The sequence below is a fragment of the Exophiala xenobiotica genome (assembly GCF_000835505.1).
Source record: "Exophiala xenobiotica strain CBS 118157 unplaced genomic scaffold supercont1.3, whole genome shotgun sequence".
Classification (NCBI taxonomy): domain Eukaryota; kingdom Fungi; phylum Ascomycota; class Eurotiomycetes; order Chaetothyriales; family Herpotrichiellaceae; genus Exophiala; species Exophiala xenobiotica.
Window position 1 is genome coordinate 4,624,841 of NW_013562492.1, and position 15,244 is coordinate 4,640,084.

The 15,244-nt window shown below is 51.2% G+C and overlaps 5 protein-coding genes and 1 non-coding gene across 6 annotated transcripts; 3 read left to right on the plus strand and 3 right to left on the minus strand.

The window, feature by feature from the left end:
• The first annotated feature begins 44 nt into the window (after nt 1-44).
• PV05_05985 lies at nt 45-202 on the plus strand. Its single transcript has one exon. It is a non-coding gene; the product is annotated as a tRNA-Asp (tRNA).
• Nucleotides 203-1,875: 1,673 nt separating this feature from the next.
• Nucleotides 1,876-3,879, minus strand: PV05_05986 (uncharacterized protein). The gene is made up of 2 exons (XM_013462565.1): nt 2,884-3,879; nt 1,876-2,836 (listed from the first exon to the last, which is right to left on the minus strand). Exons 1-2 carry the CDS (start codon nt 3,436-3,438, stop codon nt 2,081-2,083), a joined length of 1,311 nt encoding a protein of 436 aa, XP_013318019.1. The 5' UTR covers nt 3,439-3,879; the 3' UTR covers nt 1,876-2,080.
• Nucleotides 3,880-3,980: 101 nt separating this feature from the next.
• Nucleotides 3,981-7,211, minus strand: PV05_05987 (homoaconitase, mitochondrial). Its single transcript, XM_013462566.1, has 2 exons — nt 7,020-7,211; nt 3,981-6,971 (listed from the first exon to the last, which is right to left on the minus strand). Exons 1-2 carry the CDS (start codon nt 7,020-7,022, stop codon nt 4,560-4,562), a joined length of 2,415 nt encoding a protein of 804 aa, XP_013318020.1. The 5' UTR covers nt 7,023-7,211; the 3' UTR covers nt 3,981-4,559.
• Nucleotides 7,212-8,286: 1,075 nt separating this feature from the next.
• PV05_05988 (uncharacterized protein) lies at nt 8,287-9,842 on the plus strand (the record flags this gene model as incomplete). Its single annotated transcript, XM_013462567.1, has 2 exons — nt 8,287-9,231; nt 9,284-9,842. The coding sequence occupies 2 exons, from the start codon at nt 8,287-8,289 to the stop codon at nt 9,680-9,682; spliced, it is 1,344 nt and encodes a 447-aa protein (XP_013318021.1). The 3' UTR covers nt 9,683-9,842.
• A 1,386-nt stretch (nt 9,843-11,228) lies between these two features.
• Nucleotides 11,229-11,588, plus strand: PV05_05989 (uncharacterized protein; the record flags this gene model as incomplete). The annotated part of the gene is made up of 1 exon (XM_013462568.1): nt 11,229-11,588. The coding sequence occupies one exon, from the start codon at nt 11,229-11,231 to the stop codon at nt 11,586-11,588; it is 360 nt and encodes a 119-aa protein (XP_013318022.1).
• Nucleotides 11,589-12,763: 1,175 nt separating this feature from the next.
• Nucleotides 12,764-15,103, minus strand: PV05_05990 (uncharacterized protein). The gene has a single exon (XM_013462569.1). The coding sequence runs from the start codon at nt 14,748-14,750 to the stop codon at nt 13,284-13,286; it is 1,467 nt and encodes a 488-aa protein (XP_013318023.1). The 5' UTR covers nt 14,751-15,103; the 3' UTR covers nt 12,764-13,283.
• Nucleotides 15,104-15,244: the final 141 nt, after the last annotated feature.

Here is a 15,244-nt window from a genome sequence, read left to right on the forward strand (position 1 = left end):
TTTCTTTCAACAATCAGCAAGCAAGCAATCAAGCAGCTGTTTCAGGGGATGTGGTCTAGTGGTATGACGTGTAAGCATCGCACCACACAATTGAACGAAGCACTCATCTAATATGACAACAGTTCCTTAGCAGAAGTTGAATCCTGAAAGGATTGCCCACAACATCTGGAAAAGGTTCTGGGTTCGATTCCCAGCTTCTCCAACTCTTTTTTTGGACCCTCTTATAACGAGGAGGGTCTTTTTTTGATGGAAAAGCACGAGGCTCGCAGTTTACGTTGTGCGGAGTGGATATTACAACACACCAATCGTAGGTTGTGCGGCCGCTAGCACAGTACCTACGGTAGGGTGTTGCGTTGGCTAAGCACCTCCGTCTCAAACATAAACAAATAGGACTGTATCGACCAACGTTGGACGCCATATCTCTCCTTGTTCACAGGTTTCCGCGAGCAAGTACGAATGTCAATACTGCATGAACTTATCTGCGGACCGATCTAGAGTTACCATACATATCCGGAGCATGCACCTTAGGTCTTCGGAAATCCTCAGCTTTGCCGAGAATGCTGGCCTGCTTCCTGCTGGTCGCGACCAGCTTAAGAAACTGGAAACCTAGTCTCTCATATGTTAGATAGGGAGTTGCGATGTGTCGCTTGCCAGTACCACTGGATAGCATTATCTACACTTCCACCATACGAAGCCCATCCATCGATGTCGAGCGGCTGTTCGTGTAACATGCCATGGTATCCGGGGGTAGATCGTGTAGTTTAGCGCTAGGGCGCCGTTCGACAACAAACAGTAGCGAGGACAGTTTACGGGGATACGGGGCCCCTGTTCAAGACCCGGTCTAGGGCAGTGTATGGGATAGGCATACGCCCTATCGAAGACGAAGTCAAGGATAGTTTATAGGATAGATGTACTCCCTGGCCAAGACGAAGTCAAGGATAGTGTAGAATAGGCGTACTCCCTATTCAAGGCGAGGCCCAACTGCTACGAAGGGTGTCACTACCTGTTTATAGCCACAGTAAAACATGTGCGAGATTACCTTACAATCTAATGCCCGTTTCGGATGTCCCATAAATTGCCGCTTCACCATATCCACGGGCATGAAAAATACCGCGAAGCGCGTCTGGAAGCGAGAAGGGGTTCAAAAGGCTTACTCTGCAGCATCTCCAGCGACATATTCCAGCGACCATCAAGTGCTCTTCGTCGATTGTATATACGCCGCTCATAGGCTCGGGCCTAGGAGCCCATATTGATACATGCACAGACACTGGCCGAATGGTTCTCAGACATGAATATAGACTCAGGGTCTTGCGCATAGATTGGTGTTGTTTCGAAGTACTACTATCTGCAGCTTCATCGTCAATGTATTCGAGCGGCTCGCTTGTTATGCTGTTTGATTTGTACTGTACTGTCATCATTTGCTAGACCAATACCATTTATCGATCTCTTCAGTCGCCACATTATAAGCCAGTCGCCAGGGTAGCTGGGTCTTTAAACAGAGCAGCGCCACATCGTGTACCTGCCAATCTCTTGTCCTGATGCTATAGCTTCCTCTGTACTCCAACATACTGGCCGCTAAGTTCCTAGTGTAGTAGTTGAGGATTTTCAGTCGATGCACACTCATTTGAGAATCTGCTATCAGACAGCGATCAAGATAGAGAAACAAATACATAGTCCGACGTCCTTGACAATGCTTTTGAGTGTAGTGTGTCCGGTTGACTTTGCGCAAGCACGTTATCATCCGTCTCCAATCTTTGAGACCGACAGCAAAGACTTGGACATCCCAAGACGCACGCAGCCTACGAGCCGGCTGGTCGACAAATGAACAAGATACGAACAAGGGCACGCAACGAGAATTGACTAAACAGCGAGGATAGTCTTCAAGCTGATATTGGCATGGACGTAAATCTGGTAGATATCGCAAAGTCTCTAGTTCATCACACGTGTGTATACCTGATGTAATCTTTTTGTACAAATGCAAGAATCAAAATGCCGCTTCCGGGCTCTTGCTAAAACGCTTGTGGACTCGCTAGAACGCTGCACCAAATACAAAGCAAAAACTACAGACAACAGACAAAGGTCAACCGAGGCTGATGCCGGTCCCAGAGAAGGTTGCAGTACCGGACCACATCCCTCTTATCAGAGGTAAGACGACGTCTTTGACAGGTTTCCCCGTCGAAGCCGAGATAGCCTTCGCTTTCTGCAGTTCCGCCGGGTCGTTGTTGATTGTCATATGCCCGTGGAAGACAACGAGGTCGCCTCCCTTGACAATGTCTAGGCCGCCAGGGCCGACAAGGTCAGCGTCGCTGGTGATAAGGAGCGGACGACTGGACCTCGTATATGGTCCGTAAATATTTGTTGCGGTGGCATACGAGACGTCGTACTTAGGCGTGGTGAAGCAATTGCTGCTGAAGAAGAGGAAGTAGATGCCGTCAGCGGATCGGTGCAGAGTGGGAGCTTCAATTAGAGGGCCATCGAGGTCATCCCGGTCCAGGATTTGGACGGCATCCCCAATCAGCGAAAGGCCATCCAGTCCGACTTCCTGAAGCATTAAAGGCGTAGGAACAATGGGCGCTACGGTATTTCCACATATGCCGCCATGACCGATGGAATTGCCGTCGACCTTGTAGACAACATATCGCTTGTTCGTAGCCGTGTCCAGGAATCCATCGGGATCAATGGCGCCACCCCGTGTAGAGACATCCGGGCAAGCGAACGGCTGCTCTTGAGGTATATAAGGTCCGAGGATATTCGTTGAAGTCGCGGCTCCGACACAGTGATGCGACGGACTCCAGACGACCTCATCGGCGTAGTATAAAACGAACGAGCCGTCGTCCTGCCACATGTCAGTCCGAGAATATCTTCCAGACTCGCGCAGCTTACCACTTGAACAACATCCGGCGCCCACACACGAGCGCCGGTCTCCCATGCGCCTCCTGATGGCAGAGCATCATGGTGGTCCAATAACGTCCATGTCTGATTATCTGTAGATGTAGCGACTTGTACATGTACCATATCTGCACCTTTCCCTCTGTTGTTTGTCGCAAAGGCGTACGACACTCCATCCACGACTATGATCGCTGGATCCGGGAAATTCTGTTCGACGAGGGGTCCTGCGACGGACGAGAAAGGATTCGGCAAGGGATCCGTCTGTGTGGAGGTGGACTCTGGTTCGGGTTCTGCGGAGCGAATGACTGTGTCGCGAGGCCAGAGAGGCCCCAGAGTGGTCACGGCCGACGAGGCCAGTAAATATGCTGGTATAGCGACCATCCCGAGTATGATCTTTGCGCGAAATGAGAGTGGAGTGTGCCGTTGAGGCTCAAGTCTATATGAAAGGACTGGCTCTTTGCGCAAAGAGTGTATGCCAAAACCCTGACGCGGGTGGCTAGGGGGAGAAAGCAAAGGCTGTTTTTCTAGATTTTCTGTAGGGCGCGCCATGGCGATTGCGGGCAGGTGAATATATTATAGTATCAAGGGGTGGATCTGAGGTGTTGTTTGTTGCGCCAGACAAAAAAGGCCCCGGACAAAGACTTCAGGGGTCAGAGTTGTGTCAGAACGCAGGCTAGAGATTGTGGCCGATAGGCGGTCTCAAGTCGCCCAGAATGTGAGGTGTTTTGGTCCCTTCTGGCGGTTCCTTGACACTTTGGGCACGGTGGTATTGGTGGATGCACAGGCTGCTGAGAATAGGTTGCGCGGTGAGCCTTCGAAGTAGTGAGATGCGGCATGTGATGATCTGATGTGGGGTTCCTTGTTGTTGGTGAGATGAGACCACAATATAACGGAACTTGCCTGCGAGAGGCTGATACATACTTTCCGGATAAAACTTATTCTTTGAGGATTTTGTGTCTGGGTCCGGACGAGGCTTCGCTGAGAGAAAAGCACAGCCTCTCTTGAGTACAGCGGGATGTAACATACCAAGTATTAGGGGGGCGCTATTAGCATTTATGCCTCTGCCGAGGTGAGATGCGAAGCGAGCTGGATAATCACGTGATCACGCTCCTTGTTCGTGCTAACTCGTCACTTTGTCAACAAACCTGGACCCAAGGACAACCATGATACTATCTCACAGTATTGCAACCACCTCTGTCCTCCCGTACCCAAGATCATGTCTACGCTATATGACTGTCTCATCCCGCCGAACCCATTCTGCCAGTAGTCTCCGCATAACTCATTGCAACCCTCGCGTTTGCCTCAGAATTCTCGTACACTGCGCGCCACTAAAGACGCGCTGTGGCTACCAGTCGAGTCCAAATGTTATGACTCTGGGTAATCGCGGCCGTAGATGTGTAGACAAAAGCACATTAGCTGCATTCTGATGAGTGCAAGCTGCTCAACTGTGCAATCTGGTAAGGTGCGAAGAAGCACTGAATGGACTGTCTCCATCGTCCTGGTTACCAGACCCTCGGAAACCCATAGACTCACGCACCTAGATCGGTAATCGCTAGGGGCCATACAGTCTTTCTTCGAAGCTGTCACAATATTCGTCCAGACCCATATTGTTCATCACAGGACATGTGGTATACCGCCGGAGCGAACACACCGCAGGCGGATGGATGCTCTCAAGCAGCAGCAATCTCATTCTGCACCCATTTCTCGAGTCCGCCTTTGGCGATGATCTCTTGGACGTTGGGGGGCAGTTCGCCCACTTTCTCCGTCCATTTCTTTCCACCCTGACCTTCAGTAACCTCGATCTGCGACTTCTTCACGTCCCAAACCAAGGTCCAGCCAGTCCGGCGACTCAGTTGCTGCTCACGCGGCGTGGGAGGGGTTGGCGGAGGGGAGTCAAGACTCTGCTGGTCCTCCTTGTTGCCAACTGGCTCTGTGATTTCCCGTCCCGGTTTCGAGGGAGGCGTGTCTGAGAAAGTCTCACGTAGGCGTTGGATAAGCTTCGGTACTTCCAGCCCCATCAGCGCGTTATTGATGCTGTTCCGTGAGAAGATATTGCCAAAGCTTCCTGCAACCACAAGCGGGATCTTTTTGGCCAGGATTGCTGTTGCTGCTTGCTCGCGAGAACTGCCGCAACCAAAGTTGAAGCCTGAGACCAAGATGTCACCAGGTTTCGCAAGCGACGAGAACTTGGGATCATAGTTTTCCATGCAAACCGCGGCCATCTTCTCAACAGGAACGTTGTCCTGGTAGGTGTATTTGCCGGGATAGATGCCGTCCGTGTTGATGTTGTCCGCATCGCAAAAGATTATTTCTCCCTCGACGCGTTCCGGAAACCCTGGGTAGACTTCAGTGGAGCTTGATATTGCGTCACTACTTTGGTCATTGCTTCCAAAGGTCTGCTCGCCTGCTTCAATCATACCATCCAGCTGGTCGAGGATCTTCTGGAATGCTTCGTCTGCAGTAATCATACGATCCTCCTCTTTAATGCCGTCGCCTTCACCCCTGACGACTCCCGTCCAGCCTTCAGGCCTTTCGTACCAACCCGGCCCGCTGAGCTTGCCAGTCAGTGCACTAGCTGCAACCACTTCTGGGCTGGCAAGATAGGCCTTCGCGTCAGTGCTTCCCATACGACCCTTGAAATTGCGGTTCGTCGCACTGATGCCGACCTCACCAGGCTCAAGGAGTCCCGTGCCTAGGCCAATGCAGGGCCCGCAGCCAGCGGGAAGTGTAATGGCACCAGCATCGATGAGCGTCTGCCAGTCACCCGCATCTTCGGCTATTTGCTGTTCGGGGATCGACGCGGCTGCGATGTAGAAGTTAACGCCGTCTGCGATCTTGGGGACTTTGCCGTCATTTTTCTCAGCTTCATCTCTGAAGACCTTGGCGGCAGCTGCGAGATCAGAAGCTCGTGAATTGGTGCATGAAACGAGGTAGGCTTTGTTGATCTTGATATTCTGGTCTTCCAAAACGTTCAACGGCGTTGCCACCTTGACAGAGTTTGGTCCAGATACGTATGGTGACAGAGTACTCAGGTCGAGATGAAGATATTTGGCATACTGAGCCCCCTTGTCTGCTGCGAGCTGAGATTCGAACAATTGATCCAGTCTTGGGTGCGAGAACCGTGGGTTTCCAGACCGCCCTTCAGAGGTGTCCAAAGCCGACATCGTAGCCTTCGCCCTCAGCCAGCCCTGAAGCACACTATCCATCGGGAAGAGTCCAGTCAGAGCACCCCATTCCGTCGTCATGTTTGCAATTGTCAACCGCGCATCAATCGGCAAACTCCGCAGAGTCTCCTCTGATCCAACAAACTCAATGGCGTGGTTTAGGACATCATCCTTGTCGAACAGTCCGCAAAGCGCCACGATCACGTCTTTGCCCGTGACACCTTTCGGCAGGGTACCAATGAACGTGACTTTCGCAACGGGAGGAATCTGCCACCACGTACGACCAGTAGCCCAGATACTTGCAGCATCTGTTCTCACGACAGGGGTGCCGAGGCACCCTATCCCCCCGTACATATTGGTATGACTGTCGCTAGCCACCACCATTGTTCCAGGCCATGCATAGCCTTCTTCCACCATGATCTGATGTCCGATTCCCCTTCCAGCAGGGTAAAAATCCACGCCTTGCTTCTTCGCAAACTCTTCGATCTGTCTGTACTTTGTCAAGTTCTTCTCAGATTTGTTTTGTACATCATGGTCAAGCGTCATGACAATCTGCTTCGGATCTTTCAGTTTTGAGGCGCCGATCGACATGAACTTCAAGGCAACAGGCCATGAGTTATCATGTGTCATACAATGGTGCGGTGATATCGTCACATAATCGCCCGATTTCACATATTTGTCTTTCGGTTGGCCAACCGCATATTGCTGGACGATTTTCTCTGTAAGGGTCTGAGGGACTTTTGGAGAGGTTTTTATCGAGGAGAAGATAGCAGCAGCGTCCGGGTCTTCGAGCTGGGCATGAAATACTTCTTGCACACGTCTGGTACTCTTGCGAAAGGAGCGAATCTGCGCCCATCGTGCTTGAGGTGAATGGTTGGCTGCTCGCAGCGCTGCGATCGGAGAGTACCGCGGAAGAAGCTGTTTGAAAGTCAGACCAGTCACATCCACGACACATACAGAACGTACCATAGTGTGAGCTGCAAGCAGGTAGTCGAACTGCGCGTGGGTGAAGACAAGAGCGAGAAATCTGCCACCAGGACTTTACGTCAGGCCCATATCGAGGGGTCTCCCTGATTTTTGTTCTGGCTCTATACAGGGGCAAACTTTAAGACTTGTCCCTACTCCTGCTCTCAGATGCAGCCACCACCAGCAGTTGTCGTCAAAGTCGAATTTGCAAAATGCGCGAAATTTCCTTCAACACTCTCCAATTACTACAGCCGAACTCCGATTGGTTTGTTTTGATAAAGCGCTGGTCCGATCTCGCCGCATCACGTGCTTGGTTACTAAGCCAACAATAGGGACATCTACTAGTCTTTCACAAGATATCGACTTCAGTTGCACTTTGCAGAGCCAAAATAGTTCCATCATTGTTATCTTGCAGCAAGACAAGACTTTGTGCTTTGCATACCACTGTGCTTTTTACCTATAGCCTGTCAGTAATGCTATGGATGAACCGTTTGCTCACCAATGCCGGCCAGTAGGCAAACAGCCAGGAGTCCTGACAAACTTTGCAGGAGTTCATATAGAACTAAATGGAATGTGGCTCCCATCCTGGTCAAGATTCTCAGCCGCTTTTGCAGTCAGCCTCAAGATCGCAAATTTGAATTTCGTAGGACCATTACGATGCAGTCTCGCTGTCCCTGCAAACGCTCGCTGCTTGCCGATGTTCAGGACCGCCATACGCGGCCCATGCCACATCTAGCAGTCTAGAGCCACACGATACAATACTCACCTCTATCCAGCAGCTAACTCAATCTATGAATAAGGCGACAGAAGAAGAACGGGTGGGGGGGCCGGTTACTTCTCACATGCGTCCTCTCGGTCATGAACGTCCTCTGAGGCTTCCATTTCACTCAGTCCATGGGCGGGTGGCTGCCATGTCTAGCATTATTGGCAACTCGTCAAGAAAATGTTCAACTACATTCGCGGACAAGTCGTTTGTCCCATTCACTTCCAAGCTCTGTCACGATATTTACCAACAACAGTATCATCTATTTCACTGATAATAGAATCACTGGCCTGGCCCGAGCAGGTGACAGGCGCCGGTTATTGTCGGAATGGGCTCACTGCCTCAGCTCTGTCTATGGTATATATATAACCCATGGTCCCGGTCCAGCCTCCTAGGTCAGACGCGCATCAAAGACGAGCTCAGTCAACACGAAGTTTCATCATCTTTTCATCTTTGGAGCGTGAATCAAGTGCCTCAAATCTTTCCCCTATTTCGCCACTCCACATGGCATCAACTGCAATCGAGTATTCGGCCTACCGATCTGACCAGCCGCGGCCGGGGGATGACTCGTGGGACGTCCGGTATCTAATATCATACTGTGACGACGAAGGCGCACTCGTACAGGAGATCATCTCTGTCCCAGAGATCGCAATCTTCTATCTCGGCATTGGATGGCGATATGGAGATCTTCAAGCGTACCTCGATTTTCCAGCCGCAACGTATCCTGAACAATGGTATGCGAACCCACCGAGCCTCTCCGGTCCTGCAACATCCTTCACCGATTCAGCCTTTGCGCAGCTTCCTCCTGAGATCCGACAAGAAATCTACGATTATGTCCTCCACGACGATTGGGAAAGGGAGATGGACATAACGGTTCTGCGCAGTTGCAGTGGTCGTATCCGCCGTCGCCGACCCTTTCTCACCCGCAGACTCGAGGGCCCCCTGCTGTCGTGCAAAGACCTGCATGTGGACTTGGTGGAGTACCTCATGGATAGCACACGCTACAAGTTTGAATGCGGCACGCGTCAATGGCTCAAGGACACACCATATGTGTGGGGTTATGAGAGCTTGAAGTTGGTCCGGTATCTTGACATGAGTAGCCACTACTATCTCCTAACCCGCCCCGAGACACATTTTGCCAATCTGTTGCGCGTCTTGACCACCGGCTTTCCGAATCTAAAGTGGCTGCGCTTCGCGAGCGAATGGGACACGGGCGCACTTTGCATCCCATACGAGGAAACCAAAGATAAGAACAGACCAAGTCGCCATCAACAGGAGATGCGCACACTGCTCCTTCTGGGAGCCTGGTTAACGCTCAGACACAAGAACATGGACCTGCTCACCTGCGGTCCTGTCACAACAGGCCTGAACGAACGGGACGAGCCAACGACTCGCGTGTGTATCGAGGTCATGAACAAGGACCTTGTCAGATCGGTGAAAGGTGTTGGGGTAAGCAAGGCTTTCCAAGATGTCATGGCTACGCACTAACACGGTTGCTAAGGATCAAGTATTGGATACTCCAAAGATCCGACGAACCCCCTGGTCCGACCTTGCGATGATGAGCACTCGAGATCTGGTTATCGACCAAGAAAGCCAATCTTCTGAAGCCATGCAAACTCACGCCGGTTTCGAGAAGTTGGATCTGGAAGGCTACACGAGCCACTTCGCCAGAGGACGCAAGTGGATTCGATCTATCCCAGTTGACCGCCTCATCAAGATCTACAACAAGATTGGAACGATTTCTCGGCGCCCAACAGGATCAAATACTCGCGGCAGTGGGATAGGCATGCGTAGTCGAGGCTCTGCAACTCGTGGTCGTGGATCTATCAGACATGGGCGCGAATTGGTCACTCATGATCAGGCATCAGAGCGCAGACATGGATCTTTAGGCGGATGGTGATCATCTTGGTCGAGGTTCATGCATGCGTCGAGGTATCTGTCATCGTACCCTTGAACCAGCGGACGAAGCGGGAGCAATGGTTGTCTTGGGCGGTGAAAGTGGTTGAACAAAGGATGTGAACTTATGAACTGCTCACGTAGTTGAAGCATCATCATACTCCTCATCCATATGGCTCCAGAACAAAATCATACGTGACACTGAACCACTTGCTTGAGAGGCTTCGAGGATGAGCCGCCTCTCCGGTCGTTCTAGGCGTAAACTAGCACCGAAGCAAGGACTGTACTATTATCTGCGTTGGTAACTTTCGTCAGAACGTCCGGTTCTGGGCTTTTTGAGTGCCAAAGGATAGTGTGATTCGATTACGTTCTTATTCACGTGGATTATATGCCCACGTACGAAAGGTATCTCATATTGCAGTCGATTCTTGCCAAAAGGCTCCGTCTCGCAGATCTGCACTGGCCGATGACTAAGACAAGAATAGGGGTTGTCCAGCCTTGCCAACGGATCGCCGCAGTCTTTTATTGCAAGCTCTAATCGCCACCACAATTGTGTACAGTTGCCCAGGCCTTACTCAATATTTAGAGGGTCGGCAGCTACATTTATCCCTGGTGTAAGAGCGGTGGGCTGCTACTGTACAAGTTTTAAATGTCTGTATGGCTGGTATGGAGTGTGAGAAACGTCCTTGCTCCCCTCTGCACGCCGACCATCAGTCAAATCCTAAGTTGATGCGAGCGACACCACCGTGCAGCTAACGTTTGCATGTTTGTACGTGTAATTTCATGTTTTACTGGTACATTCAAAGCTCGCCGTGACCAAACTGTTTGCTTGCCAGTTTTGACCCAGGCAAACAGCGAAGCAGCTAGACAACTAATGAGGTGAAGACTGTGACACACCTTAGTCGTAATGCCACCCTTTGCCTTCATGAATTCTCAGCAGCGTCTGTAAGTAGCGCTGGCGCAAGATGGGGGCACCGGAATACCTCCCCTTGGTCTGACTCTCGACAGAGGGATCGGAAATGCCACTTTATTCCTATAACAAGCTAGTTCAAGCCTTCTATGAATCGCTCTCCGGCAATGAGAAAGACTCCAGAACTCCAGTGATGCCACAAGTACACACCCTATCACGCTCTCGGCTCACATTCTAAGATCCAAGTCCGTCAGAGGGAAATTCTCCACTACTATGTGTGTATCACTCACAACGACTGCCTCGACATCTCCGCCTTCACCGAGACTTGGGTCACCACATCGGGCAGAGATGCACAGTGACAGCTGCCCAAACAGAAGCTGCTTCACTGCTTCACTGCTTTACTGCTTCACTGCTTCACTGCTTCACTGCTTCACTGCTTCACTGCTTCACTGCTTCACTGCTTCACTGCTTCACTGCTTCACTGTGATATGTGATGTATATATATTCTTTAATGTTTCTCACAGACTGCCTCCTTCCTTATTCCCATCTCAAGAGCGATCGTTGGCAAGTCAAAACGATCCAACGCCTTCCTTGGTTCTCCTCGTTCCCTGTACGTCGAATTATCCTTTGAGACGCGAACATGTCACGAAGATGGGCTGGCAGTACTCCAGTCAAGTTCGGTCGGCGAGCTAGGCATGAGGCTACAGCAGATCTCCCTCCACCAGGTTTTGAGTGCATGGCCGATGCTCAAAAGTCGTTCGCATACGAAGCTGGCTGGGGCAGAGCAGCGGAAGAGAGATCGAGGTCGACATCAAGGATTGCCCTCTGGTACCCAGGCGTTGGCTGGAGATACGGCGACATCCAAGCATGGCGCGAGTTCCCCTCTGCCGAAGATCCCCTGACATGGTATAGCAATCCAGCCGTCGCGTCTGGCGAACCAAAGCCATACTTCAAGTCTGCGCTGTGCCGACTTGCAGCAGAACTCCGCACCGAAATCTAGGAACGGTATATCGAAGACAATCGAGGCTGGAAACTCAACATCGACCAGCCTACCTGGCGCACCTGCAGTGGCAGGATCAGACGGTCGCGCGATTACATAACCCACGGCGTAGAGAATGTCCTCCAAGTGTGCAAAGATCTAAAGATCGAGTTCGAAGATTGTCTGATGAACAATTCCATGTACTGCTACAAATACAGTAACCATGAAAACTTCCAGGATGCACCTTGGGTTCTCGGACGCTACGGTTTGCGATTGATCAGCTATCTCGACTTATACGCTCATAACGACCTCCTGCGCGCACCCGAGAAAGAGGATGCCCAGCTCCTCCGAATTCTGAGTAAAGGCTTGCCAAATTTGAAATGAATTCGCTTTTCGCGCGGGTATACGACCGATGCAGTTCACAGCCAACAGCACAGAAATACAGTGAGCCCACACCAGTGGACTTACCGCGCCGTGCTTTTGTTTGGTGCGTGGCTCTGTCTACGACACAAGAACTTGGACCTGCTGACCTGTCAGTGGTCTGCGAACCCGGACGAGGAAGATGGCAGCACTTTTCACTACTGGATGCGCGTTGAGCTTATGAGCAAGGTCGTTGTGAGAAAAATGAAGGCTTCAAAGGCAAGTCACCTTCTCTTCCTCGATTGCGATATTCAGCTCACTAATATTGCCACTCACAGGCGTGGGTGTTGAATGCGCCAATGATCCGCCGCACTCCATGGTCTCGGATTGCATCGACGCTCACTTCAGAGTTCGCAATTGACCAGCACAGTGAGACTTCAGAGAACATGTCCGGTCATGAAGGCTTTGAGAAACTTGATAGGGAAGGATACACGAGTCGCCGTTTCATGGAAGGCGAAAAGCGATCAATTCCGATCGACCGCCTCATCAAGATATGCACCAGAGGCCTCGAGAGTGCTCGCAACCTCGGCACCCAGTAACCCCTCAACACCATAGTTGATCGTGGCAGCACTAATGATCAGGATGGGCCGTCGACTCCTCCAAGAGGTCACGGCGGCCGGGCTAGGGGTGGATGCGTACGTGGACAAAGACGTCGAGGTTACGGAGGTCGCGCCATCCTGGTATTGGTTTGCGTTAGAGGTCAGCCTCGACACGGATGCTTACCTGAGTCCAATGTATGAAAGCAACTTTTGCAAGCGTTTCAGGTATATAAATATGCTGAATCGAGCTTGGAACACGTTGCGCGCTTGATAGTCGTCCCCATCGGCCAGAATTCGCCAGGTCCTTGAGAGACATCCATATTTACATTCCGGTATGATAAGCTATGAAGCAGCCGATATCCTCCTTGCACATGATGTGGAATGACGAACTCTCACTCTGTCCACCTCCTCCTAGTGGGTTCGCAGTGACGAGCTCGCTGGCCTTGAACACGGTTGCCCTGCCGATCATGTCAACGAATGACCCTGGATTGACCCTGTCACCTCATCCAGATTAACCCGCCATACCTGTGAGCTAGCACAGATAGTCCAAACACTAGTTTTTCAACCAAGCTACCTCGAACATTTTGCTACCAGCACAACAACAAGTTTTGTGGCCGTCCCAGGTCGAACACTTGTTCTAGTGCTGATGCCTGCAAGTGTTCCAGATCGCTCTGTATAACAAGAAACGAACTCCGAGAAATGACCGCTGGTTCCCTGGACATTTGTCGCGCTCCGCTGTGGACAACCGAAATGAGGTTTATATACGACCTGGCATATCTCCGCCCCATGCACTACCAAAATTCATGCTGTTTTTGATCTTTAGCCTCGGCACATCATCGTCTGCCTCTCGAGCGGGTGCCTCGGCTGCAACATCTGTTGCCTCTGCTGCCTCCGCTGAGTTTTTGTCTTCGCTTCCCTCGGACAGAGCCGATTCGTATCTCGAACGTACGGCTGCTTCTTCCGAAAGCATGGCATCGACCCTTTCGAGGAAGACGTTGGCGGACTCTGACTTGGCACTAGGATCAAGCATGAGCGGGCCTTTGAGTGAGGCATCCTCATCAACTTCGTGCTGCAGGTTGGGCTCGACCTCTTCTGCGAGCGGATCTTCGTCTGCCATGACCGGGTCATTAGCTGTGGAGCTGAACGAAAAGTATGACTCTGAGTTTTCTGAGGGCCGAAGAGGAGGTCGCTTTGTAGGGGCAGGCTCCACAGGTTTCTCTTGCCTCGGAGTCAGATTAGTGGTGCTTCCTGTGCCGGAAGATAGAGTGCCATCGAAAGCCATTGGAGTATGACCTGCATGTCTCTTGAGCTTCTCATCGAGTGGCGACAGTAGAGATTTGACATCAACCTGCAGAAGCCCTTCAGGAGGTCTCCTTGGCTGTGGAGATGGTGTATGCAGAGGAGACGCAAATTGTGGACTGGTGATTCCCGTGTCGAATGTTGAGGTCAAAGCAGCCGACTTCAGAGTGATGCCATCCAAGGATTTATCAACTTGCTCGACCGGCACGGGAACATTCTCAACCTCTTTCTGAGTGGTTGGAGAAATTTCTTTGGACAAAGGTGGAAGTGGTTCATTCTCAGAGATACTTGGTAGGTGCGAAGAGGTGTCCTCATGAGAGAAGACTCGAGTAGCGGGTGCATGAATCTCTGGTCCCTGCCAGACAGGATGTACACCACTGTTTGAATCTGATGACGACCTAGCTCTTGCTCGATTCGTCGTGTTTGTCATGGACGGCTTGAAATCTGCTCTAAAAGAATGCAAACTTGTTGTTGCAGAGTCGTTGCTTGACCTCCTCTGTGGATCCCTATTTCTGCTCAACTTTCTTTCCAATTCGGCAATGCGAGCTTTCAGCGCGGTTCTTTCTATATCCCAGGCTCTTCGCTCACAGTCATGGGCTTCCCTCAGTTGAGTATTCAACAGTCGACATTGCTCGATATACGCAGTAATATCAACTTCATGCGTCGCATTCGTCATCTGAAACCCATGTTTTGGTATTTGGCTTGAAGAGGTCACTGGTGGTAATAACGGAACATTTGTGGTGGCTATTGAATGACGGCCTTGAGGAAGCAGCAACGGTTTCTCCGAGAACCTAACGCCCTTGAAGGAGTTGCCATTGCTGGATGCTTCCATCGAGACTGAAGGAGCCAAAGGCGAGAAATTGTCTGGGTCGTGCTCTAGAGCAGGTGTTGGATCGAAGGCATGCGTTGGAGAACGCGGAGCCATATACGCGGCGACGCACTTGACCTTGCGGCGGAGGAAACGATCGTGGGAGAGGCCGAAAGCGTGTGACGGGTAGAACGGCAACGTCAAGAACGAGAGAAGGTCAGCTTTAGCTGCGGTGTAATCAGTGTCGTTGCTGGATGTTGGCCGGCGCCGGCTGAAGGGAAAAGATGGCAGGAATAAGTCGAAAGATGCTAGACAAGATAAAGAATGATGTATCTCATGACGGATGCTGATTAAGTCGTTGAGTGAGGAAATGGAGAGACGAAGTAAAGTGGTAGTAAGGCAAGAGGAGGGAGTTGTGATGTGTGTTTGCAGGCAGGCGCAGTTTTGCTGTTGTAACAATTGGAGCAAAAAGATTGGAAGTGACGATGGCTTCGGTCGGCGCTGCACTTTTGTGGTTACTTCGGGCAGATCTCATGGCGAAAACCAATGACGTCGCAGGTCACCAAAGCAAGCCAAAATGCAGGGTCCTTTCCGGGGTGTCGATTGGAGGC